The 26,784-nt window shown below is 41.8% G+C and overlaps 1 protein-coding gene across 4 annotated transcripts in view; it reads left to right on the top strand.

Moving 5' to 3' along the window:
• The first annotated feature begins 686 nt into the window (after positions 1-686).
• Positions 687-26,784, top strand: part of WFDC1 (WAP four-disulfide core domain 1) — a 50,060-nt gene continuing 23,962 nt past the window's right edge. Inside the window, exons 1-2 of one of the 4 annotated variants that reach the window (XM_027845914.1) lie at positions 687-1,166; positions 24,613-24,808. In XM_027845914.1, the coding sequence (XP_027701715.1) occupies positions 1,011-1,166; positions 24,613-24,808 (352 nt within the window). In that variant the 5' untranslated portion in view covers positions 687-1,010. The remainder of the gene's footprint in view (positions 1,167-24,612; positions 24,809-26,784) is intronic. The other 3 variants (XM_027845908.1, XM_027845902.1, XM_027845893.1) reach the window with 3 other exon arrangements.

Raw genomic sequence — 26,784 nt, 5'->3', positions numbered from 1 at the left:
CTGGCCTCAGACGCTTTGCTAGCTGTGTGACCATGGACAAGTCACTTAACCCTCTTTGCTTCAGTTTCCTTATCTGTAAAAGTGAGCTGGAGAAGGAAATGGTAAAACCACTCCAGTGTCTCTGCTAAGAAGACTCCAAAATGGGGTCAGGAAGAGTTGGACACAACTGAACAAGAACAGGGAGAGGGAGGGGACGTTCCATGGAGCAGACTACATGTGACTTAGGTTTTGGAGAAAGGAAGAGACTTCAACAGATGGAAATGGGAGGAGAGATAATGTGAGCAAATGAATAATTATAATATAGGTTACTATTGAAGCTCGTCTAAAAAGTGTTTTGTAGACCTAAAAGTACTATAGAAATATGAGTTAATATAATAAGGGCGGTTTCTTTCTCTTTTACTGCTTTTCCTTCATTTAAAGGCGTTTTCCGATTGTAAAAGACCAACTTGATTTTATTAGCACCAGCTAAGTTAATACATGTGTTTTTACATTCTGTGGAAATGAATGCTTATGGGTTCGGGACATTTCCCCTCCTTGTTCGAACCCACCGAACAGCACACCTCCCGGGAGGGGACGGAATGTCCATGGGAAGTGCTTATTATCTTGGAAAGCCTGGGAAGGCCGCTTATTAGAGGCTGCCCTGCCCACGCCTGTCTGCAAGCAAGACTTTCCCCCCCTCCCCCCGCAGCTGTCGTCTGATCTGACGCTGGAGCTTTGAACGTAACTGTCTTGCGTGCCAGATGTGGAGGAAGACTAAAAATAATCTCCCAGGCTATCACTGAGGGAGAAACACGTGCTCGGGGTGAGCTCAGGATCCAAGGACCCCAATCCAAGGGGAGCCAAGAAAGTCCCCCAGCGCGTGGCCCCGAAGCCGGGCTCTGGGCAGAACACACACGGTGGGAGCTGGTCCTTCCCAGGCTGCACCCCTCCCACCCCCGTCCGGGGCTGCCTGCCTCCGCTCTGAGCCCTTCACCACTTGGGCTCTGCCTTGTGCATCGCTTAGGAAGAAAATGGTCCCCAGAGGTTACAGACAAGGAGGACAACGCCGGGGCTGGGGCATCTTCTTTCCCCAGACTCTGTGCATCTTCTTGTTGCTATTAGATACGGGCTCTGCGAGAGGGTTATGGAAACGGGCGGTGCACCTGAAGTTGGCGGAGAAATCCCAAGTAAGTACCTACCTGCGTGAGGGTGGGTTGGTGTCTGGGAGAGCAAGCCGTGGAAAGGGAGGATAAGCAGGGGCTGGAGCCACTTGTAGAGGCTCTGGAAAGTCGATTGTTAAATTTTCAGTGTGAGCATTAACACCTGAGAAATCCGCACGCTAAGAAAACCAGGGCTTGATTTACTGCTTCGGTGATTTTTCAGACTTAAGAAAGTGATGGAGAAAATGTTGAAAATGCAGATTAAACTTGAAAGTGTGTTTGCTGCCGGGTGTTACACATTGACCAGCAAAACTTGTGGGGATGTGAACACAGACAGCTTTGCTATATCATATTACACAAAAGCACATTAGAGAGAGACAGAACAAAAGACCGTGCGATCCAGTCGGAATGGTTGTTAGCAAACAAACCATGAAAGTCTTCCTGGAGGAGGCAGCATTTGAGATGGGCTTTAGCAGCATTGCCCGGAATCTGAAGACCAGGATTCGAATCACAACCGCTACTTACTTAGGTCTTGTGTGTATGAGTAATCTCTTTGAACCTCAGTTTTCTCCTCTATAAAATGAGGGGATTGGACTAAATGGTCTAAAAATAATGGATGGAACTTCAATAAGCAAAGGGAAGGGAGAGCATTCCAGGAACAGGGAAAATGTGAGCCAAAGCCTTTGTGGGGAAGGGTGGATTTTGGGGGTAGGAAATAGTCCAGATTGGTTGGTGCAGGGATTTTATAGAAGGAAGTAATATGATATTAAGCTGGAAGGGTGGGATAGAAGCCGTGTTATGAAAACTCAGTGGAGGAGTTGGCGATTGACTCAGTAAGCAATTGTTGTTCAGTCATTTTCACTTGTGTCTAACTGCATTTGGGGTTTTCTTGGCAGAGATACTCTAATGGTTTGCCATTTCCTTCTTCAACTCCCTTTTACAGATGAGGAAACTGAGGCAAAGAGGGTTAAGTGAATTGCCCAGGGTCACACAGCTAGGAAGTGTCTGAGGCCAGATTGAAACTCAGGACCACGAGTCTTCCTGACTCCAGGACCAGTACTCTATCCACCGCACCACCTAGTTGCCCCTGGGAAGCAATGGGGAGCCACTGAAGATTTTTTGAGCTGAAAGTTGATATGAACTGATATGTGTGTATATATATGTATATATATATATATGTGTGTGTGTGTGTGTGTGTGCTATATACACACATATGCATGCACACATGTCTGTATGTATATGTGTATGCAAGTAATATACACATATGTGTATATATGTATACGTGTATACAGATATACATACATATACACACATACTATATATATATGAAAAGTTTTAGCAGCTGTGTGATATGAAGGCTACCCAGGGAAAATGGAAGGAATTGAAGTAAATATGTGAAAGGAAAAATGTTTTTGTTTTTTTCATAGCTCCTAAAAGGTCCCAAAATACATAGGTTTATCTGAAGGACTAAAGCGTATTGAAACTGAGTGTTTTGTCTTACCCAAAAAATCAACTAACATTTCTGAGTTCTACAATGTGGAAAGCATTCTTGCAGGTGCTGTGGGGTTATAGAGATGCATCAGATGCCTGTAAATGCCCTAGAGGAGCTTGTAATTTTAGAAAGGAGATGAGCCCTAGATACAGAAAAAGACTACCAGTACAAGATAGTGGGTGATCTGTGCCAAATGAGAGGGTTAGAAAGCAAATTAAGAGAGGAGGAAGACTATTGTGGTCAGGGAGTGGCACCTGAGATCAACCTTGAAGGATGGGCAGTGATTATGGAGAGAAAAGAGAGCATCCCCTGAAAATGTCAAGGTACAAAGGAAAAACGTTGGGAAGGCAATGAGGAGGCCAGTCTGATGGAGTGGACAGTCTGTTCTCCAATCTGAGTCTCCTCTGTGCCCTTTTCTCTTTCTCTCCCAACAAGAAGATTTATTTCTGCGAGTTATATAAAGCACTTTATTCCTAAGAATTTGAAGGCCTTTTTCATATATGATCTGATGATATCTCCAAGATATCCCCTATGGAACAGATTTTATTATCCCCATTGGAAGGAGGTGGCAATATCCAAAAGAAAGGAGATAACATTCGGAAATGTTGACCAATGTAAAACTGGTGACCCAAATTAATTGAGAGATACACTAGAAAAAACACGAAGTTGGGAGCTCAGAGAGCTAGGTTCTTGCTCAGCCTCTGCCATTTACTAGCTCGGTGACTTGGGGCTAGTCACTTCTCTTTTCTGGGCCTCAGTTGCCTCATGTGCAAAATAGTTGACCTCTGAACTCCCTTCCAACTCAAAATCTTTGATCAAAAGTTACATGAGTTACCAATCTTTATAGGTAGAGAGAATTTCCAAAGCTGTCATAGGCTGTCAGGTGGTGCAGTGCGAAGCCTAGAGTCAGGAAGACTTGAGTTCAAATCTGACCTTAGACACTTCCTAGCTACGTGCTAATAATAAAAATTGTTTGCTTCCTTCTTTCTAAAGTGGGAGATCCCTCCACTGATAGGTCTGAACCCAAATAAGAATAATAATGCAGAGAGTAGAGCTATGGGTAATGAATACATTTTTTCCCCGGAGACCTTTGATTTCATCTGTTTAGGAAGCTCCTGGCACTTTTTCTGCAATATAGAGTTGTCGAGAATTTTCTAGGGCACTGAGATTATAGGTCTTGTCCAGGGTCATATAGCCAGTATATGCCAGACATAGAACTTGAACCCAGGTCTTTCTGACGCTGATGGCCAGATCTCAAGCTAATTCTATGCTAACTGCCTGTAGATAATATGTCATAAGAACATGGATTTAGAACTGGGAGAGACCTTGGAGGTCATCTATTTGGATTTTTCACTTATACAGATGAGGAGACTAAGGCCAAGGGGGTTAAGTGATTTACCCAAGGTCATACAGGTGGGATTTGAACCCAGGTTCTCTAGCTCTAAATCCAGCATTATGCCCATAACTAAGGGACTGACTCATTAGCCTTTGCAAGGTAGTCTTATGCTCTCATGTTTAGTGACACAGACCTGACCTACCTTACCCCATACCAACCTCCTATCCCATTGGCTTAGCCTTACTATGCTTGTCCTGGGATCCATGCAGAGGGAGGAGAGAAGGAAGGAAGGGAGGGGGGGAGAGAAAGAAGGAGAGAGGAAGGAAGAAAGAAAGAGAGAAAGTAAGAAAGAAAGGAAGAAATGAAGGAAAGAAGAAAGAAAGAAAGAAAAGAAAGAAAGAAAGAAAGAAAGAAAGAAAAGAAAGAAAGAAAGAAAGAAAGAAAGAAAGAAAGAAAGAAAGAAAGAAAGAAAGAAAGAAAGAAAGAAGGAAAGGAAGGAGGAAGGAAAGGAAGGAAGGAAGAGAAAAAGAGAGAGGGAGAGAGGAAGGGAGGGAGAAAGAAAGAAAGGAAGGAAAAAGAAAGGAAGGAAGAAGAAAGAAAGAAAAAAGAAAGAGGAAAGGAAGGAAGGAAAGGAGAATTAGAGAGGGAGAGAGGAAGACAGAGAATGACAGAGGAAGGGAAGAAGAAAGAAAGAGAAGGGGAGAGAGAGGGAGGGAAAGAAAAGGGAGAGAGCCAGAGGCATTGTGCTCTGGATTCACCAGAGCAGCCTCCTAGGGGATGATGTAATCGCAGTTGCAGAAGGATTCCTGAGAGTGACTGTTCCCTCCCTAGTCCTTGTGGCTTTGTGCATTTGCGTTCACTCTTCAAAGGTTCTGTGAGAACTTGGCAGCGGCCCCCAAAGTTCCACTGCCTTGTCGGGAGGCTGTGATGCCCAATAGGAAATCTTGCTAGGCCTTAGTGAATTTGGCAAGGCCATCTACATTCCAGTGCCAGTTAATTTCCTGAAAGTCTCTGAGTTTTTTACTTTCATGATGCTCAGCTCCTGGCCCACCCCAGGACCACAAAGCAAGACTCTACTGGGGGACAGGAAGAAAAGCTCTGGCATTTTCCCTGCCCCCTCCATGAGCTCCAGAATGCTGACATCTTCAGATCTGGCCTCTTCTGATTGCAATGTAAACCAAATACTTGAGGGTGTCTTGGAATAAAGTAGGAAGCTGTGTGTTTGTAAATGGTCGGATCACTTTCTACAGAGGTGGCCGGCTCAGGGAGGCAAATGCTTACCATTTTCAATGCATCCTGAGGCTTCTCATGGCTCTTTAGGTGGTGCGTGTCTCTGTCATGTAGGCATGGTTTTGAAAATGCTTCCATTTCTTCAAGTGCCTTCATTGCAGTGGAGTGGGTAGAGATTTCTAGGCCTAAGCTCAGTATCTTGTATAGTGTACTACGAAACATCAGGCAAACCCAATGTGTAAAATTAGGAGGGAAAGAGATGCAACGTGTGAAAAATTCAGGAGTCCTGATTCTATCTCTGTGTCTCTGCCTGATTTTGATCTCTCTCCCTTTCTGTCCTTGAGCTCAGTTTCCTCATCTGTAAAATGGGAGGCTTCTCTTTACTTCAGTGGAATCAGAACTGGGAGGGACCTAAGAGATCACCAAGACTGCTAATGATGTAAGACTCTATAACTGTCTCTAGGTGCCATCTTTGTTAGAATAAAGGGGAACATGGACAATCTAGGGGAATATGTTCAATTTAAAGAAGTCTAGGCGGCACAGTGGATAGAGAAAGACCTGAGTTCAAATCCAGCTTCAGATACTGACTAGCTGTGTGACCTTGGGCAAGTCACTTAACCCTCTTTGCCTCAGTTTTCTCATCTGTAAAATGACCTGAAGAAGAAAATGGCAAACCTCTCCAGTATCTTTGCCAAGAAAACCTCAAACAGGGTTACAAAGAGTCAGATAAGACTGAAAAACAACTGAACAACAGTCACCTAATTTGATTATAAGCAAGGCCTAAATCAAAACTAAAATCATGTCCCTTAATACAATGTGTTCACTCAGAACAATGAACATGGAATCACCGGATCTTATGAAAAGAACCACTGTGGTATTGAGGAAAGATCACTGGATCTGGAGTCTGAAGGTCTGGGTTCAAATCCCAGTTCTGATACTTACCAGCTGGGCAAATCGCTTAACTCCAGGCTTCTAACATGTAAAATGAAAGGCTTGGATCAGAATACCTCTAAGCAGCTTTCCAAAAGGTAGCTATGTAGTATAGTGGTTAAGGCCTAGACCAGAAGCCCTGAGTTCAAATCCTGCCTGGATACTTACTAACTGTGTGATCATGGGTAAATCGCTCAACCTCACTCTGCCTGTTTCCTCATCTTAAAATGGAGATAATAATAGCACCTTCCTCCCAGGGTTATTGTAAACATCAAATGAATTCATGAGTATCCAGTGCTTTGTAAACCTAAAAGCCGTATACAAATACTGGATGTTATTGTTATAATAAAAATAATTGTAACATAATTAAATAGTATTATAAATATTAAATATATTAAACAAATAAAAATAATCTTATATATGACTCCATGTAAATACTAGCTATTATTGTTATAATAATAATTGTAATATAATATTTTAAATAATATCATATATAAGCTCTTTATAAATACTCACTATTATGGTTGTAAGTAAAAATTACAATATATTTAAATAATATATAAGCCCTATATAAATATCAGCTATTGGTATAATAACAATAATTATAATATAAATAATCTACGATATAATTATAAATACAAATGATAATATTGCTCTATATCTATGATCCTACCCCACAGAGTTGTGAGGAATAACTAAAATAACATATGTAAAGCTCTTTGTTAAAGTTCTTAATGGACAAAAGTCAAATGATCGGCAGCTCATTCCCTTAAAACATGGTATGGTAGAAGTCAACACGGTGTTGAATCCAGAGCCCTGAGTTCAGAGTCATAAGACCTGGGTTCAAATCCCAGTTCTGTTACTTAATAGTTCTGTGAATGGGTAAATCACTTAACTACTCTGTGACTCAGTCTCCTCATCTGTAAAATAAAGAACTTTGGGTTAGATGACCTCTAAGATCCCTTCCCATGCAGAATCATATGTATGTTGAGTCTTACTACAATGACGTCTCCTATGCTTATACCGTTAAGTCAACAATGCGCTTATTATTTGCCAGGCACTGTGCTAAGTGCTGTAGAAAGATGCCAATATTAAAATGAAGCTGAAAAGGGGAGGGAGGGTACCAAGTACTTTGCCATGGTAAGAGAAAGTGTGAAGGGTGGGGAATTCAGCCTGGATTAAAATGAAGACGTGGCTGTCCTGGCCATCCTCCTAACCTTGGAGGTTCTGGGAGGAACAGCCAATCAGAGAAAGGGGCCGCAGGGGCAGAAGGTATTTCCAGTGTGAAAAGTCCGAGGTGAAGAGGTTTCTGTAGGGGGAATCTGGATAGTTAGGAGTGCAGCCGGGTGTGGGTATTTGAGAATGAGAACAGTCACACAATCATAGCCTATTAGAGCTACGTGGAATCTTACATCAACTAGTTCAACCTCTTCATTTTGCAAATGAGGAAACTGAGGGCATCCCAGAGAAGGGAAATGATTTACCCAAGGTCACACAGCTATTTAGGTGGGGAGCTGGGCTAGAACCAGCTAGAACCAGCTCCCCTGACTCCCAGTCTCTCATGGTTTTTGTTTCACAGTGGTGAGTAAAGAATTTCTTCTTGTGTGCGCTCCAACCCAGATCAGCCCTGTGGTAAATCCTGGTCTTTGGAAAATAGCATAGTAGTGACTGTCTGTGAATTTGTCCTGACCCATGAGACTTTTGTTCTTCGGAGAAGTGTATTCAGGCGTTTGACGTCTGAATTCCAGAGGAAGAGTAAATAATGTTTGAAGGAGTACTGGCTTGCTTTCTCAATCAAGAAAGATTGTCGTGGGCTGTGCTTTTATTAGATGGGTCATTAAGTCTATTATAGTCTACCAAAGAAGGTCAAGGGCCTCCAGCGGGGGAGGTAAAGAGGCTGGGGAGGGCAGATTGTCATTTCCTGTGGTTTCATCCAAATGTGCCCTCCTTATTAGCCTGAGAGTTAAGTAACTGAATTAGGCCTTCCCTGGCTGAACTCTTCCTCCTGTAAAGAGCTCACTTTGGACGTCTCCTCCGAGTTTGAGATTGGTCCTTCCCCAAGCTCAGAGGCCTCCAGCCAATGGGAAATATTCAGACCATTACAAACCCTGAGTGAACGTAAACCCAGAGTTTAAGGCTAGGAAATCCAGGTCAAGGACAAGTAGTGCTTATATTCACAAGGCATTTTGAAAATAAACTCTCAAGGCAAATCCTTCTAGGGAATGTGAACTGAAGACTCAGAGGCAGTGTAGCTGGTGATAGGAACCCTGGATTTGGAAGTCTGAGAACCTGGGTTGGAATCTTGGCCCTTGGCCCTGTTAAATGTGTGATGTTGGGCAAATTGCTGCCTAGTCTGTGGCACGGGCTCCTCCTTTGTAAGGACTGGATTAGATTGGGGATTCTTAATGCAGGGGTCCATGAGCTTTTTTTTCCTTTTAAACATTTTGATAGCCATATTTCAATATAACTGATTTTCCTTGTAATCCTATGTATTTTTTGTTATGTATTTAAAAACATGATTCTGAGATTGGGTCCATAGACTTTACCAGGCTACCAAAGGGCTCCAGGACACGAAACAGTTAAAACCCTCTGGACTAAATGATCTCTAAGATGTCTATGAGTTCTATTAGTCAATCAAGAGTGAACTTCACTATGTGCCAAACACTTTGCTAGGTGCTGTCAATACAAAGAAAAAAGAAAAACAGTCCCTGCCTTCAGGGAGCTTACATTCTATCTGAGGGCATGACTTGTATATGTCTAATACTAATAACATCTGGTGGGTCCAAGGAGCTGAGGCACTAAATCTATTCCCTTTAGTCCCCTCTCTGATCTGGACCCATGCACAGACCCTTTTGGAAGGTCCAGTGAATCATTGGCCTTTCCTGCTTAGCAGCCAGTAAGAGGATGCTTCTGCATCTCAAAGCACAAATCTTCTTGGTCCTAAGTCATGATGGAGAATGTGGTTAGCAGGAAGAGGAGCTCTGTTCAACCCCTCTTTGAACATCATTAGATATAATCAAAATAAATTTTTGGAAAAATGACGTCGGCATTTGGGGGAATCAGAAAGGACTTAGTGTAGAAGGTGATGCTTGACCTGAGTTTAAAGAGACCGGGGCTCCGGAAAGGTGATGGTGAAGAGGAAGTGGATTCCAAGCTCAGAGGACTCAGGACAAAACCACAGCGATGAGAAATGGAGTGGAAGTGCGTGAAACATGCTAACTACATTTTGTGACCCCAAATGTGCAAAGTGAGTTTTATATGGTCCTTTTAAAAATATTGGTTCCTTTATTTACCTCTAGGTCATTTCTTGATAAATACTCACACATATATATCCAATTAGCTTTCCCTTGTAACAGAGGAAAACACTTACCTTTTAACAAAGAAAAATGGTCACTACTTCAGTGACTGTGCTTGTAACGTCACCCATCCATGTTCCCCTACCTCACCAATGAAAGGGAGAAAGCATATTTCTTCTTCTCTTCCTCAGGGCCAAGATTATGCCACATTTAGTTTGGTTCAGGATTCTTTTCATTTACAGTATTGTAAATTACAGCTGTAGGTGGTGCAGTGGATAGAACTTCACTCCTGTAATCAGGAAGACTTATCTTCCTGCATTCAAATCTGGCCTCACACACTTACTAGCTATGTGACCTTGGGCAAGTCAGTTAACCCTGTTTGCCTCAGTTTCCTCATATGTCCAATGAGCTGGAGAAGGAAATGGCAAACCACTTCAGGATCTTTGCCAAGAAAGCCCCAAATGGGGTCATGAAGAGTCAGACGTGACTGAAATGATTGAATAATAACATGTGCCAGGTAGTGTGCTAACTCTGGGGATACAAGTATGAAAAAGAAGATGACCCTTGCCCTCAAGGAGCTTACAATCTGACAGCAGGAAACAACATAAAAAAGGAAGTTAGAAAGGGGTGAGGGGGAAGAGGTACCCAGTGAGGGTGCCTGATGGAGAGGTCAAAGAAAGAAGTTCAAAATGTGTGAAGCTGGGTGGAAAATGAGGAAATGCTAGGAAATGGCAGAAATCAGGGTTTGAATTCAAGTGCAAGGCCCTTTCAGCTATGCCACATTGCCTTAGATAATCTCTAAGGTGTCTTCCAGCCCTGATGATCCAAATTGTTGATCCCGCATCCCTTTTTTCCTGGATTTTCTGGAGTTCTCAGGAGACAGGAGACTTTGGCAAACAACAGAGTCCCCACATTCTCTCTCAACGGACCTTTCCCCTCAGCAGCCCCTCATCTCAAATCTTGAGGTTCAAAAAAGGAAGAGTATAATACTCATAAAAAAAGATGTTGGTACCAGTTGGGTTCAGGCTAGAACTGGGTCTTTAAGTAATACCCTAATGAATAAAACTGATTATTTCTTAACTCCAGCATGAAGAATCATGGCTCCTTTGGGGAAGAAAACACAACAGCAACAAATCCGCACACAGAGCAAGACATTTCAAAGAGGCATCTTCTCAGATTTTCATGAGGATGATGTTCACGTGCTCTGAGAATGTTCTGGATGAAAATTCAGGGAGGGAGCAGGCAGGATTTTGCAAACGATAGACTGAGAAGTGGGGGACAAAGATGTTAAACACATGGCCACATGCACCCACAACACTCCTGAGTTTGGTTTAACCAGATTAAAATGTAATTGGGAAATATTTAATAAAATAAATGAAAATACAATAAAACATAGATTATATTATATATATATAATATTATATTATATATAAATATTATATAAAACATAGAATACATATCATATATTTAAAACTAAGTCACTGAGCTGTCCCTCAATAACATTATATTATACTCATGTATCACAATTTATTTGGTCATCCCCAATCTTTGGGCATCTGCTCTGTTTCCAGTTCTTTGCTTCCATAAAAAGTGTAGCTGTAAATAATTTCATGTTCTTTTTGTCAGTGACCTCCTTCAGTTCTGTGCCTAGCAGTGGAACCTCTGAATCAAAGGGTAGGGGCATTTTAGTCACTTTATTTGCATAATTCCAAATGGATTTTTAACTACTTCAAGCTTCTCTTTAAAACAAAGGTCCATCTGTTCAACAGCAGTACTCTTCCAGTGGTGCTGGGTGGCTTTGAGCCCTATTATAGCAGAGTCGCTGAAAAATTTAAGTTGAGGGTTACCGAAAGGGTAATGGAGAGGCCTGTGGTGGGTGTGTGCAGGCTGCAAAGTGGGACAAATGACCAACAAATTGCCCAGGAGGAGAAACAGGAGAGGATGTCTTCATAGATAAATGTCATTGGATAAAGAGTAGTGAGAGTGAGAAGTAACTCACTTTTCCCTATCATACTCTGGTTGGCATTCAAAGCTCTTCACAGGCTAACCCCTTCCTACTTTTCTAGTCTTCTGTGTCACTCCCTTTCATGCCCTCTACAAGCCAGTCACACCGGCCTCTTTGGCTGTTCCTTACATATGGCGTGCCACATCCCATCTCCACTGACTGTCCTCCATGCTTGAAATGCTCTTCTTCCTCATCTCTGCCTCTATCCCCTGACTTCTTTCAAGACTCAGCTCTGGTTTCATCTTCTGTTAGAGGCCTCTTTAGGTCCCCCTTCCCCCCAGCTTCTAAGGCTTTTTGTGTCAGATTACCTTACTCTTCTACGTGCCTATTTATAGTTATTTATATATCGTCTCTTCCATTAGAGTGTTAGCTCCTTGAGGGCAGGCACTGGTTTCTGCCTTTCTTTGGATCATGAGCACTTAGTACAATGCCTGGCATACGATAGGTGCTTAAAAAATGCTCATCCCCTTCCCTTGTTTCTTTATCTTTGTACATCACCAAGTCATGGAACATCTGAGTTACAACAGCTTTGGAAGCTTTCCAGTCCACCCTGTACCTTACCAAGAATCCCAGAAAGTTGTCATTTGGCTTGTATTTGAGGACCTCAAGTGAGGGGGACCTCCTACCTCCCATTAGAACCCCTTTCATTTTGAGCTGTCTTTCTTTGTTCAGTAGATTTTCCTAACCTTGCATTTATTAAGCACCTACTATGTGCCAGTCACTATGCTAAATACTGGAGATAAAAGGAAGGGAAAAGACAGACCCTGCTCTCAGGGAGTTCATAGTCTAATGGAGGAAACAACATGCAAACAATTAAGTACAGACAGGATGGACTAGAGATAATCTCAGGGAGAAGACGCTACCATTGAGGGAGTTAAGGAAAGATTTCTTGTAGAAGGTAAGATTTTGTCTGGGACTTGGAGGAAGCCAAGAAATGGCATTGGGCAGGGAGAGAGTTCCAGGCATGAGGGAAAGACAGAAAAAAGGTATGGAATTAGGAGTGTCCTGTTCAAAAAACAGCAAGGCGACAAGTCTCACTTTGTCAACCATGGCAGATTTGCCGTGACTTGTCATATTGCTGATCATGTGGAGTGAGTAAAGTGTTAGAAGACTGGAGAAAAGGGGGAGGGGCCCAGGTTATGAAAAGCTTGAAAATCAAAACAGAAAGTTTTATATTTGATCCTGGAGATAATTGGGAGACGTGGGAGTTGGTTGGGCATTGAGATGGAAAGACTTTAGGAAGACCAGTTTGACAGCGGAGGGGAAGATGGGCTGTGGTGTGGAGAGGCTTGAGGCAGGCAGACCACCAGCAAGCCGTTGTAATTGTCCAGGCATGAGAACCTGCACCAGAGTGGTGACATCATCAGAGGAGAGAAGGGGACATATATGAGAGAAGCTATAAAGCAGAATTGGCAGACTTGGCAACAGATTGGGTACGGGGTAGGGTAGGGTGAGAGCGTTGAGGCTGACAGTAAGTTTTGAGCTTGGGTGGCTGGGATGATGGTGGTCCCCTCAACAGTAATAGTGAAGCTAGGAAGAGGTGAAGATCTTTGGGGAAAGATAATGAGCTTAGTTTGGGAAATGTTGAGTTTAATATGTCTGTGGGACATCCAGTTTGAGATGTCCAATAGGCAATTGGATATGGAAGTCTGGAGGTGAGGTGAGGGTTTAGGGCTGGGTAAATCAATTTGAGAATTATCAGTGTAGGGATGGTAATTGAATCCATAGGAGCTGATGAGATCACCAGGTGAAATAGTATCAAGGGAGAAGAGAAGACGGCCCAGGACAGAGCCCAGAGGGACGCCCACAATTAGTAGACTTGACCTAGATGTTGTAAAGAGTATTTACCTCACCATAATCCTCTGAAGTAGGTAGTATGAAGTCCAGACACTCCAGCATGGCATCAAAGGCTCTGACCAATATTGCCTCAACCTTCCTTTCTAATTTCCTCATCAAGTTTATTATTCCCACATATCCTGGGTCTGCACCTTTGCTCATTCCATCCCTCTGTTTCTCATGCTCTTTGCCATCCTTTCTTCAAGGCCCATCTCATAAGTTTCATAGAATGTAGAGCTAGAAGATTTCCCAGACTCATCTGGTCTAACCCCTTCATTTTACAGAAGTAGAAACCAGGTCCCAGAGAAGGGAAATGACCCCTCCCCCCACCATAGACCACACAGGCAGTGAAACAGCAGAGCCGAGATTCAAAGTCCCCCCTTCCCAAGAGTCTTTCCTGATCACCCTGTGCTACCCCCAGCCAGATTCCCTACCCCCAATCTCTTCTCTGAACCTTTGTCACTCTTTATTTTCCATCTCTAATGGATTTCTCGTATTTTTCCTTACTATAGTTTATTATTAGTTTGTTTCATTTTGCTTGTCAAACTGTAAATTCCATGAGGGCAGAGCCTAGGTTTTGTGCGTTTTTCTCATTTTTGTATCCTCTACAATACCTTACACATCATAGGTGGCCCATACCTATTTGCTGAATTGAATCTGAGATATGTAGGGGGAGGTGAACTTGAGATTAGATCATTATGGGACTACATTTCCTTCTGAAACCTAGTACAAGGTACAAGAAGAGATAATGTGATTTTTGAGAGAAGCAAAAATCAGCGGTTAACTCCATGTGCTTAGTTATGGAAGGAAGAAGATCCCTGTAGTGAGCTTCTGGGAGGACATGGATGAGAGTTGAACAGGGGGAAGAAGAGGAGGAGGAGGGAGGAGGGAGGAGGGAGGAAAGAAGGGAATAAGTATCTATATAGTACCAGTTATGTGCCAGGCACTGTGCTAAGCAATTTACCAATAGAGCCTCACTATAACCTTACAACAACCCCATGAAGTAGATACTATTATCCTCATTTTACTGTTGAAGGAAACTGAGGCAAACACAGGCTAAGTGACTTACCCAGGATCATAAAGCTAGTAAGGGTCTGAGGCTGTATTTGAACACAGAGGTTTTTTACTCTAGGCAAAGTACTCTAGCCAGTGCACCACCTAGATGCCAGGTGGTCATCCGAGAGGATAGGCGGGCATGGATGGGTTGTAATCTGGAGAGGACCCTATCCAATTGATGAGATCATAGAAATCCTAGAATGTAATCATAAAATAGAAAGGAGATATTAAAGAGTTTTTCTATAATCTCACAACAATGTGGGAATAAATTCCTTTTTCAACTTGAGAGGATTCTAGAAAATTGGCCATTGGATAAAGCCAATTGACATCACACAGGAAATATGTCATACCCCCTAACCATATATAAAAAAGAAACAAATCATTTAGTCTTTGAAGAGTCTTGGCTTGGGGGCTTTGTAGAGGAAATCCCTATATGGGCAGAGGAGAGGACTTTCTCTCCTCTCCTTCCCTTCCTGCATCCCACATCGACAATGTCATCAGAACTACTGGACCCATAGCAAATAATGCATCTAACTGGGAGCAGAGACACACACTTGAGGACAAATATAGATACAGAGAGAGAGAGTCACTCAAGGTAGGATGTGGGTTCAAAGAGTGTGACCCCTTGCAGCAGAGAAGAGAAACAGCTATGTATTTAAGAAAGGAATGGACCTTGGAAGCCTACCTGTGTGGCCCACCCAACAGAGCTGTTGTACCCAAGGGGAGTATGTGAAAGCTCTGGAAGTAGACCATGCTCTGCAGTACCAACAGTCATGAATTGTTTGGTCCATATGTGCTCCTTACATATCTGCTTCACTGCTTCAAGTTTGTGCTCACTTTTCCCACAAGCAATGTGTATTTGTGGAAAATATACACTAGATTATGGAGAGGGCATTTTTTTTTTTACTATATCCCTTGGGTAAATGCCTTTGCTAAGAACAAATTAACCCTACTGGGTAATTGTTAGTGAGAAAAACACCAACGGGGGCTCATGAACTACAGGAATAGGCTTAGTCACCCACAAGGTTATCCCTAGGACCTGAGATAGCAGCCACTCTGGAGATTCAACCCCTGAGGGCAGTTTGGGGGGAATATTCCAAAAGGGAGGTTACAACTACATATAAAAATTAAGTCAGTTAAGAGCACAGTTTCCAAATCATACATAAGAACTATATGGTAGAGTGAAAAGCACTGGATTAGGAGTCAAATGACCTGGGTGATGCTCAGTTCCATCTAATTTAAAATCTAATAAGCCTTTGAATTTATAAAATCACTGAGTAATCATATTCAATTACCCATGGGAATTTATGGCATCCTATCCATAAGTTCTCAGAAATGAAAATGTCTGGGAGTTACATAGATCTTAGGAAGTTGTCCCATCAAGCAAAGAGCTTAAGCCATCCTGATCCATCAAAAGAGGAAGTTGGAGGAGATAATCACTGAGTTCCCTCTCAGACCTAGGGACTAGGAGCCTATAAGAATCTTGTGTTTCTATTTTGTGGTCGCTGTTACTATAAGGTGCAATGTGCCCTCAACTTTACACCTAAGGATGGCTTATTCTCTCCACACACTTTTAGGACCTTTTCCAGTTTCTTCATTTTTTGATTGAGGAAGGAAAGAAAGAAGGAAGAAAGGGAAAAAGGAAGGAAGGACTAGAGAAAGAGAGGGAGGAAGGAAGGAGGAGAGGAAGAAAGGGAGGAAGGAAGGAAGAGAGGAAGAAAGGAAGGAAGGGAGGGAGGGAAGAAGAAAGGGAGGGAGTAAGGAAGAAAGGGAGGGAAGGAAGAAGGAAAGGAGGAAAGGAGGGAGGGAAGAAGGAAGGAAGAAAGGAAGGGAAGGAGGAAGGAAGGAAGGGAGGGAGGGAGGAGGGAGGAAGAAAGGGAGGGAGGAAGAAAGGGAGGGAGGAAGGAAGAAAAGGAGGGAGGAAAGAAACAAGTATTTATTAAGTGCCTATTATGTTCCAAGCCCTATGCTAAGCATTTTACAAATATTATCTCATTTGATCCTCACAACAACCCTGGGTGGGAGGTGCCATTATTATCCCTGTTATATAGTTAAAGAACTGAGTCAGACAAAGGTTAAGTGACTTGCCCAGGGCCACACAGCTGCTAAGTGTCTGAGGACAGATTTGAACTCAGGTCTTCCTGACACCAGGCTCAGTGCTCCGAGTAAAGATTCATCCCAGCCCTGACATTCTGAATTTTAAGGGCCCTTCCTTCTATGTTGTAAGATTCTTTCCAAGTCTGACATTCTATGTTCTAAGGCCCCTTCCAGCTTTAGAATTCCAAGTTCTAAGAGTCCTTTCACCTGTAATAAATAATCTGTGATTTTAGTCTTCAAGAAGCAAAAATCCATTTATTCATTTGAAAACAGTGAATAATAAAAAAAAAATAGGCAGAAGAGTCAGACCTAAGCCCAAGTCTTGCCTTCACTAATTACAAGTTGTATGATCTGAAGGAAGTCATTTAACCTTTCTTAGCCTCGGTTTTCTCACGTGTACAATGAAGATGATAAGCCCTGTCCTGCCCCACCTCAGGAGACTGTTTTGAGGATGACATGAGAACATAAGATGTGAAGCCCCTTGAAACCACCGAAAATTCAAATGTTATTATTCTTTAGATCAATGGACGTTCTTTCTTAGAATTTGCTTATTCCCCTACCCAAAGCTTTCTTGAATCCCTCCTAGACCCTAAACTCCAGGAAAGGAAAGGCTGGGTCTTATCTGAACTTTGTATTTGTGCTCCATCCGCCATGCCTTGTAAAATGCTCTACATATCATGTTGTTGTAGTTGTTGAGGTGTTTCTGTCTTGTCTGACTCTTCCTGACCCCATTTGGTCTTTTCTTGGCAAAGATACTAGAATGGTTTGCCTTTTCCTTCTCCAGTTCCTATTACAGATGAGGAAATTGAGGCAAACAGAGTGAAATGACTTGCCCAGGGTCATATAGCTAGTAAGTGTGAGGCCAGATTTGAACTCGGGAAGATGAGTCTTCCTGTATCTAGGCTCATAAAGTCTCTCTCTCTCTGTATATATCTATATATCTATATATATGTATGTATGTATGTATGTTAATATATATATACATATACATGTATATGTAATGTCCATATATAATATAATATATAATGTCCATAAAGTTCAGGCACTTTATGCACTGAGCCACCTAGCTGCTCCATACATCACAGCCACTTAGTAAATTTTTGTTGAATGATTACAGAATATATACATATCCATTTTTTAAATTACTTTTTTATTGAACTTCACAAACACTAAAGCAAACAGGCACTTCCAGATACATAGTAAAAGAATAAAAGGGGATTGTTCATGGCAAGTAACCATTCGTAGAGTTCACTAACAACAACCTCACCCTTTTTTTTTTTTTAAACTGTACCTCACAGGACATGAAATAGCAAGAAATACTCGACCCTTTCCTCATTCCTCTCTGGCCTGCAGTAATTCTTGGTCATTCATAACCATCTGTTGCTATAGTAAATACTGGTGGAGATTTCTTTCTAAGATGCTAACCTCATCTGTGCCATAAAGTCAGAGAATCTTTCCCTAAAAGACAAGGGAACTTCCCAAATGGATAATATTCACAGGCTCATTTTTGCTGTTCTTGCACAGAAAACCATCTCCCAGCATTTTAGCAAATTAAAAACCACTTTAGCTTCTAATCTTAATTTACTTGGAACTTTCAAGTGATAAAGCTTGATGAAAACACACTGAGTGGAAAAGTTAGCTTCTCGCTCCTAGATATATAATATAAGTAATGCGCTCTTTAATCATCTCCAAAGCAGGGAGCTTAGCCTGTCAGATTAATATGCAAATAATATTGTGACCAGCTTGTTTCATTAATTCTGTAGGAAATGAGCTAACAGAGAAAGGAATTGAGTTGTTTCTCCTGCTTACATCTTGGAAATTACTGACTGTAACCTAGCAATTAGGCAGTAAACGATTAGTTCTTTAAGCAGGAGAAAGTGTGGTAGATAAAGTGCTGGGCCTGGAGTCAAGAAGACTCATTTTCATGAGTTCAAATATGGCCTCAGATGAGCTGGGTGACCTTGGGCACTTTACCCTATTTGCCTTAGTTTCCTCATCTGTCAAATGAGTGGAGAAGGAAATGACAAACCACTCCAGTATCTTTGTCAAGAAAATCCCAAATGGGATTGTGAAGAGTCAGACGGGACTGTAACAGCCACTAAACCTAGAATCTCATCCCTGCTTTGTCACTGGTAAGCCAATGACTTTGAGCATATCACTTCAGTTCAGTTCATCGAAATGGGCTCAGGAAGGCAATGGATATAGGACTCATATCCTGGATCTTCTCCTCATTACCTGTGTGATTATGGGTAAGACACAGAATCCATAGAATACTAGAATTTCAGAATTGAGAAGGACATCAATCCAACTTGAACCTTGATAAATAATAGCTGACATTCATATAGCACCTTATTTGTATTATCCCATATGAACTTCACAATGTCCCTGGGTGGCAAAGTGCAATTATTTATTATGCCCATTTTATAGGGCAGAAACAGGGAAGTTAAGTGACTTTCTCAGGGTTCTCCATCTTGTTAGTATCACAAGAAGGCTTTAAAATTAGGTCTTCTTGATGCCAAGCTGAATTCTCTGTCTATGGTACCACTGAGGTGCCTATAAGAATCTCGTTCAATATATCAATAATCCTCTGCTCCATGACCTTCAACGAGGAGGAACCCACTGCCTCCTGAGGCATCCCATTCTATGTTGGAAGAGTTTTCTGATTGTTCGAAATCTTTCCACTCCTATTGAGCCTATGCTGACCTCAATAATTTCCTGCAAAATCTTGGTTTGGGACCAGATGGAAATTCCCTTTCAGCTTTATGAGTCTGTTTCTAGTCATTGACAAAATCACAGTTGCCCAAACCATCATCTGTGAACTGAAGACATCTGCAGGGGAGTGAGAACAATCCGCCAACTTTGTTGGTAACACTACGTCTCAGACACTCCTTGTTTTTAAAGGTGAAACGGAGGGTGTCAGTTAATCCTCTCTTGGATAGTCAAACAAGCCCCCTGTAAAATGCAGAGAGCAGTCCTTTGCCGTAGATTGGCTGGGATCCCTTCCTGCGTCAGATGCCTGGCTGGTGAGACTGCCATCCTCCCAGCTTCTCCCATCCTTTCCCTCCTCCATCACCGTATTCACCTCTACCTGTGCTTATCAGCCAGTCTTTTCCCTGACATCAACATTGTCTTCTTCTGACAGACATCTCATTATTTATTTTGTTTCCTCTGCAATGGTGGGTGGAATCCTGGACCTGGTATCACGAGAATGAAGACCTGTGTCTGGTGCTGACCAGAATTATGTGACTGGGAAAATCACTTAACTTCTTTGTAAAATAGGGCTCATAATACATGTAGTATGACCTTTGGGGTGCTGCAGATAATGGGTGTGGAATGTTTTGGAAAAACATAAAGCACTATACCAAAAACTTTGGCACCGAGGTGGCACAGTGGGTAGATCTCTGTACACAGAGTCATAGGACCTGAATTTGAATCCTGCCTCAAACACTTACCAGCTGTGTAACCCTGGGCAAGTCATTTAATGTCCCTGTGCTTCAGTTTTATCATCTGTAAAATGGGAACAATAATGGCACCTACCTTTCAGGGTTATTGTGAGGATTAAATGAGATAACACATGAAGTGCTTTGCAAACTTTCAATTGTTATATAAATACTAGCTACTACTATTATTATATTATATATTATTATATATTATTATATATGATATAATGTCAGTTAAGAGTGTAATAGCACCTGTACCTACAGAAGAGAAGGATCAGGTATTTAGAGCTAGAAAGAACTTTCAAATACATCTAGTTCAACCCTTTCATTTTGCAAAAGGAGAAAGATGAAATGACTTACCCACAGTCATACGGCTAGTAAGTGTCAGGATTTGAACTCAGCTCCTCTGGTTCCATATCCAGCCTTCTTCCCATTATATCATGCCCAGGGGTTAGAGGGACGGGAAGAAAATATTTAGAAGAAAAGAAAATATCCAAAAATGCAAGATAATAGGGACCTCAACGGCCATCTTGTTCAACCTCCATGATTTAGGAAATTGAGGCTCCAGGAGTTTAAATGACTTGCCCAAAGTCACTATAGGCAGTGAGTATCAGAGACAGAATTTGAATTCAGATCCTCTGACTCCAATCCTGGTGCTCTTTCTGCTCTGCCACAACTTTCCCCTAGGTGGGGTACAAGAACACTGAATTTGGAGTCAAACGACCTGACTTTGAATCCCGATTCTTTTGCTTGCTACCTATATAACCTTGGATAATTCATTGCTCTGCTTGGGGTCTCAGTTTCCCCATTTACAAAATAAGGAATCAGGTCCCTTTCAACTCCTAAATCTTAGCATCCTAGATTACACCAGATGAACTTTTCCCTGAGATATTTGGTTTTTTTTTTCCAGGAAACAAAAGTTAAAGTTTTATTTAATTTAAAATTTATTTAGTTTAAAAGTTTAACTAAAGTTTCAGGAAATAAAAGATTTTTTCTTCTTGCTTATTTCCTGGGTGTTTTTCCCCCAGGTCTTCCTGTTGAGAGATCCTGTTGGAGCTCTCAAGTTTATATTGGTGGGGGCTCTGGGATGATGGGAAGCAGGATCATGAGATTTAGAGTTTAAAGGGACCCTAGAGATGAGAAGGTTCACATCTAGACCGAAAGGTTGTGGGCTTAAAGCTAAAAGGGACATCAAAGGTCATTTATTCTGACTCCCTCATTTTAAAATAGGGAAAGTGAAACCCAGAGAGGTCAAATAATTTACATAAATAGCAACAGTCAGAGCTCAAACTTAGGTCCTCTGATTTTACATCTGGTGCTTTTTCCATTACACTATCTTGGACCTCAGTTTCCCTGTCTATAAAATGGGGGAGGGGGCTAGAAGTGACTTTCTCTAGGTCACACACTTCCAGAGGTAGGGTTCAAATCTAGGTTTATTCTGAAAAACAAATCTACTGCATGGAGGTCTTAGATTCAAATTCTCGCTCTCCTTATTACTTATGGCTCCTTGGGTAAAGCACTTGACCTTTTCAGCCATCAGTTTCTTAATCTGTTAAATGAAGCGCCTGAAAAAAGGTCCCTTCTGACCCCAAATGTGTTCATATTGCCCCAGGTTTTACAAAGTTGGGCTCCACAGGATAAAAAACCCTCAGCCCTGTTAAGTTTCTCTCTGAGTTCCTCCAGTATCTTAGCCAGTCAGTCATAGGCTACAAATGGCCAGAAGGTAGAAGAGTCTGTATTTTCAGATGGCACAGCCACCAAAGGAACCAGACCCTTCCAGATGTGGAGATAGACACCAGCCAGGAGCTGTTCACTTGACTGGTGGGGTTACCTGAAATCCTCACATTTCTATAGTGGAAAGTTTTCACTGCAATGCCAATCCCCATCAGAGGAACCAGTTCCTCCAGGACCAGTCATTAGATTATAAGCTCCTCCAGGGCAGGGACTATCTTTTGCCTCTTTTTGTATCCCCAGAGTTTAGTATAGTGCCTGGTGCTTAATAAATGTTTATTGAATGACCAGTACTCGGGAACAAAACTAGCTAAAATAAAGCTTAGGTAGGTAAGTGAAGGGAACACTTTCAGATTTCTCTTTCTTGCAACAAGGTAAGAACAGACACTTTCTCTCAGTTTTTGGTGACTGGGGTTCAAAAATTCTCTGAAAGAATTTTACTTGCTATTAATAACCACTAAACCAGATGAGCTCAGACAAGCATTGTGCTGGCTTCCTCAGAGGGGAGTGAAGGTTTGGGAGCAAACTTGGAGTCAGAGCAGGTCTCGGCTCCCTAAAGGCTCCCCAGGGAGGAAGCCAGACCCCATTCATGGCATCTCCTTCTGTCATCTTGGAGTGGATTCCACAGTCAGAGGATAGTCAGAGGACACAGACACCTCATCCTGTCCTTTAGATAATAGAACAGAGCTAGATCTGCTGACTTTTCAGGCCATTACTGGAGATGAGAGTGAAAGCCTCAGAGGAGGGAAGAAGGGAGAGATTTTTACTGAAAGAAAATAGGTCACAATTCATTACTTTAGAAAGGAACAAGACACTTAACTGCCCGGGACTCAGTGTTCTCCTAGAAGGTGATTGGAATAGATCAGGGGTTCATATCCTTTTTTTTTTGTATGTCCAGGACACCCTTGCCAGTCCGAGGCAGCCAACAGACCCCTTCTCAGAATAATATTTTCAAAGGCATAAAATAAAATGCATGGGATTAAAAGGAAACCGATTTTGTTAAAATATAGTTATCAAAATATATATAATTTTTAAAAAACTGAATTCACAGACCCCAGTTTTAGAACCCATAAACTGAAGGGTCTCCAAAGGTCTCAACTAGTTCTGCCATCTTATGACTCTGTAATGAGTTTGTTTGAAAAAAAAATTTTTTTAAATAAAGGAGGGAGCAGGTAGGTGGCACAGTAGATAGAGCACCAGCCCTAGGGTCAGGAGGACTTGAGTTCAAATTCAGCCTCAGACATTTCCTAGCTGTGACCCTGGGCAAGTCACTTAACTCTGATTGCCTCAATAAACAAATGAACAAACGACCAAGTAAATGAAGAAATGAATGAATGAATAACTAAGTAAATAATGAATGAATAAGTAAATAAAGCAATGTTTCAGTCCAGGGCTATGACCACATTGGAGCATTTAGGACATTACTCTGCTTGGGGATACTCAGATCCCTACAACTATATGCTCACATGCTCTACAACTATTTTCATTTAAGTTTCTTGCCTGGGGCTCTGTTTTTGTCATAGGATCCTAGATTAAGAGCAGAGGTTCTTGAGTTGAAGGGTCTGTGAACTGGTAAAAGTGGTTTCCTTTGTAATCCTATGTATTTTATTTTGTGCATTAAAAGTTTTATTCTGAGAAGGGGTCTATCGGCTTCACCAGACTACCAAAAGTATCCATGACACAAAAAATGTTAAGAACCTCTGATTTAGAGCCAGAGGATGGAGAGTTTCCATTGAAACTCCAGTGAAGGAGTTTCCATTGTTCCTTTCCAACAAAAAAACAGTCTTCCCTAATGGCAAAGATAAATTGAGTTTGTTTGTTTTTTTAATCAATGCACAAACCTTCATTGAATAGCTACTGTCTACAACAGTGGTGTCAAGCTTAAATAGAAATTGGGGTGCTTTATGGCCCTGTGGTTGATACCTCTGGTCCACAAGGTCCTTGTGTTTAGCATGAGGGATACAGAGATGGATTTGATGGAGATCCTCTTCTCAAGGAGTTTATATTTTTAAAAAGGGAGAAAGACATATTCATACAGAAAAGTCACCTAGCCTTTCTAGGCTGTGGTTTTCCTATCTGTAAATGAAGAAATTACACAAGATGATCTCTTTTCTTTAAACTCTAAATCACAAGAACATTTGTACTATGATACAAATAGACTGATGAGTTATTAAGCAGGTGAGCATAGACCTAAGTGTGAATGAGAAGTCCAGGCAAAGTGCTTATTTATGTAATGAGGAAATGATCACTTGCATCTTACAAAGGTTCAGGAAAGACTTTATTAAGAAAGTGACATCTGCTTTGAATATTGAGAAAAAAAGAGGGACCTTGAGAAACAAAGAAACCATAATAAGCAGGAGAGTATGAGCAAAAAAACAGGATAAGGCAGGATGGATACCAGAGACTAAAAATAATAATAATGACAGCTAGCACTTATATAACATCTTAAGGTTTGCAAAGTATTATTCCACGTTTTTTGATCTTCACAACATCCTAATGAAATAGGTGCTGTTAATATCCCCATTTTTCAGATGAGGAAATTGAGGCTGAGTGGTTAAAAATGATTTGCCCAGGGTCACAAAACTAGTATCTGAGGCAGGCTTTGAATTCATCTCTGGGATTCCAAGTCCAGAATGACTATAATATAAAGTACATGGAGAGAAAGAGAAAGCCAGAAAGCCAGAAAGGTAAGTTGGAACCATATTCTAGAAAGTCTTGGATGCCAAGATCAGGAATTCAGACTTTTGTGATTTAGGAAGATTTCTTAAGTGGTACTGGCATGAAAGATAGATTATAAAAAGGAGAGATTGGAGGTAGGAAGACCAGTTGGGAAAATATCATAAACTAGGGGAAGAGGGGAAGGAATGAGAGCCTAAACTGAGATAGTTGCAGTAGTGTGGTTCATCTCATCATAAATGATAGTATGAGAAGGTATGAACTATTTCTGAATACACATTTAATTCCATTTTATTCAAAATGGATGTCTCTCTCTCTTGTTTTCTCTCTCTCTTTGGGGGGATCAAGGATTATGAATACCCTCTCCATTCTCATGGTGGCCATCATCCCCGGAATGAGCGCTGTCCACCACCCCCCCAAACATTACCGAAAGGAGCTTGTGAAGTGACCAGCTGCCGCTCAGATTCGGTGTGTGAAAGACACAAACGTTGCTGCTTCAATGGGTGCACCTATGCCTGTCTGGAATCAGTGCAGCCTCCACCAGGTAAAGGTCAGAGCTAGGGTCAAGGGGAGCTCCTTGATGAGCAGTGTCCTTCAGCTCCATAATGGGGGTGGGGGTGGGGGTGGGGAATGGGGCAAGGAGAGAAACCCTTTAATATATCTTTTCATAGATGCAATATTTTTAATGCCTGAAAAATCCACCCTCCATGATATACCTGGCAGTGAATGAATGAATGAGTGAATGAATGAATAAGTGAATGAAGCCAAATCCCATGTGTTGCAATGATGGCTCAAATAAATTGGGAAATAAATTGTATTTAGGAGGTAAACTTTTTAAACCCAGGGGTGAGGGTACATAATTTTTTAACTTGCCTAGTTCATTAGACTGTCTTGTCCTATCTCTGCCACAATCCCAGCAGTATTACTCAGCATCACACACCTTCCTTCCTTCCTTCTTTTCTTTTTCTTTCTTTCTCTCTCTCTTCTTTCCTTCCTTCCTTCCTTCTTTCTATGAGAGGAGGCAGTTAGGTGGCACCATAGTGCACAGAGTGCTGGGCCTGGAGTTAGGAAGATCTGAGTTCAAATTTGACCTCAGATATTTCCTAGCTATGTGACCCTGTTTGCCTCAGTTTCTTCATCTGTAAAATGAACTGGAGAGGGAAATGGCAAACCATGACAGTATCTTTGCCAAGTAAACCCTAAATGAAGAGTCAGACATGACTGAAAACAACTGAACAGCATGTTAAAAAGAAAGAATTTGATGTATTCTGTTGGTAATATGCTGATGTGGCAAGAACACCAGATTTGGAGTCAGGAGATCTGAGTTCCAATCTTCACTCTCTGTGTAACTTTGGGTGAGTCGCTTCCTCCTCTCTGGGCCTCAGTTTCTCCATCTGTAAAATGAAAGGGTTGGACTGGATGACCATTAAGATCCCAGACAGTTCTAAATCCCATGATCCCAAATGAATGCTCTCTGTGGGAGAACTGGATTTTTTCTGTTCTTCATGTCCACCATGAAGCCAGTTTGCCTGCAGTCAGCTTCTAGTCCCCTCCCTGGGGTGTGATTTCAGGCATTTCCCCTTCCCAAATGTCCCTCACCTTCTTCTAAACTCTCTTCCCACTGACTGGTGCCTGGGAATTCTGAGATGCTTAGAGAGCATAAAGACAGACAAAAGGGGATGTGGGCATGTCACACCTTCTTTAAAATGCTGTTAGCCACTGAGGTGCCTTAGTGTGGTTACATGTCAGTCCATTCCTGAGAGTATAACAGAGCATGATGGGCAATAAGTGTGTCAATGCTGGATCCTAAAGAGGGTAAGAAGGACCTCTTGGCATGGAGGTGCTGGCTAGAATTGATACAGAGATTTAAGATTTGTGAAGTAATTTACATATTGTGTCTCATTTGATCCTCACAACATTCTTGGGAGGCAGGAAGTATTATACCCATTTTACAGAATGGGGCTGGGGTAGAAGAACTTGAAGACAAAGGCTCTTTACTCCCCAGTTCTGCAGGGCTGACCTACTTGCTAAGAACCCTTTAAGGTGAATAATATCCTGCCTTTGTGGAATGCTTATCACAGTGCTGCTGAGAGCATTCCATAAGCCCTATTCATTTTCCCCTCTAAAAAGGATATTGAGAAACTATTTCCCCTTGAGAAGTTGCATTTAGGAGAATCATTACCAGCCTCCATAGTAAGTGGTGACAGAATTAGGAATAGGAGCTCATGTTCAGGCTAACTTCAAAGTCATGGGGAAGGACACAGCACCAATTTAGTTCATACTCCTGACTTTGTGCCTTCCCATGCCTACTTTACTACTCTTGAGGTGAGCAACCTCTTCCTCCCTCTGTTTCTTCCTTTGCTCCTTCCCTCCCTTCCTCCTTTCCTTCCTCTTTCCTCCCTCTCTTCCTTCTTTCCTCCCTCTCTTCCTTCTTTCCCTTCGCTCCCTCCCCTTTCTCTTCCTTCCTTCCTTCCTTTCTTTCTTTCTTTCTTTCTTTCTTTCTTTCTTTCTTTCTTTCTT

This window comes from Vombatus ursinus, unplaced genomic scaffold (assembly GCF_900497805.2).
Source record: "Vombatus ursinus unplaced genomic scaffold, bare-nosed wombat genome assembly UNPS02005286.1, whole genome shotgun sequence".
NCBI lineage: Eukaryota > Metazoa > Chordata > Mammalia > Diprotodontia > Vombatidae > Vombatus > Vombatus ursinus.
This window is presented reverse-complemented; position numbering and strand designations above follow the sequence as displayed.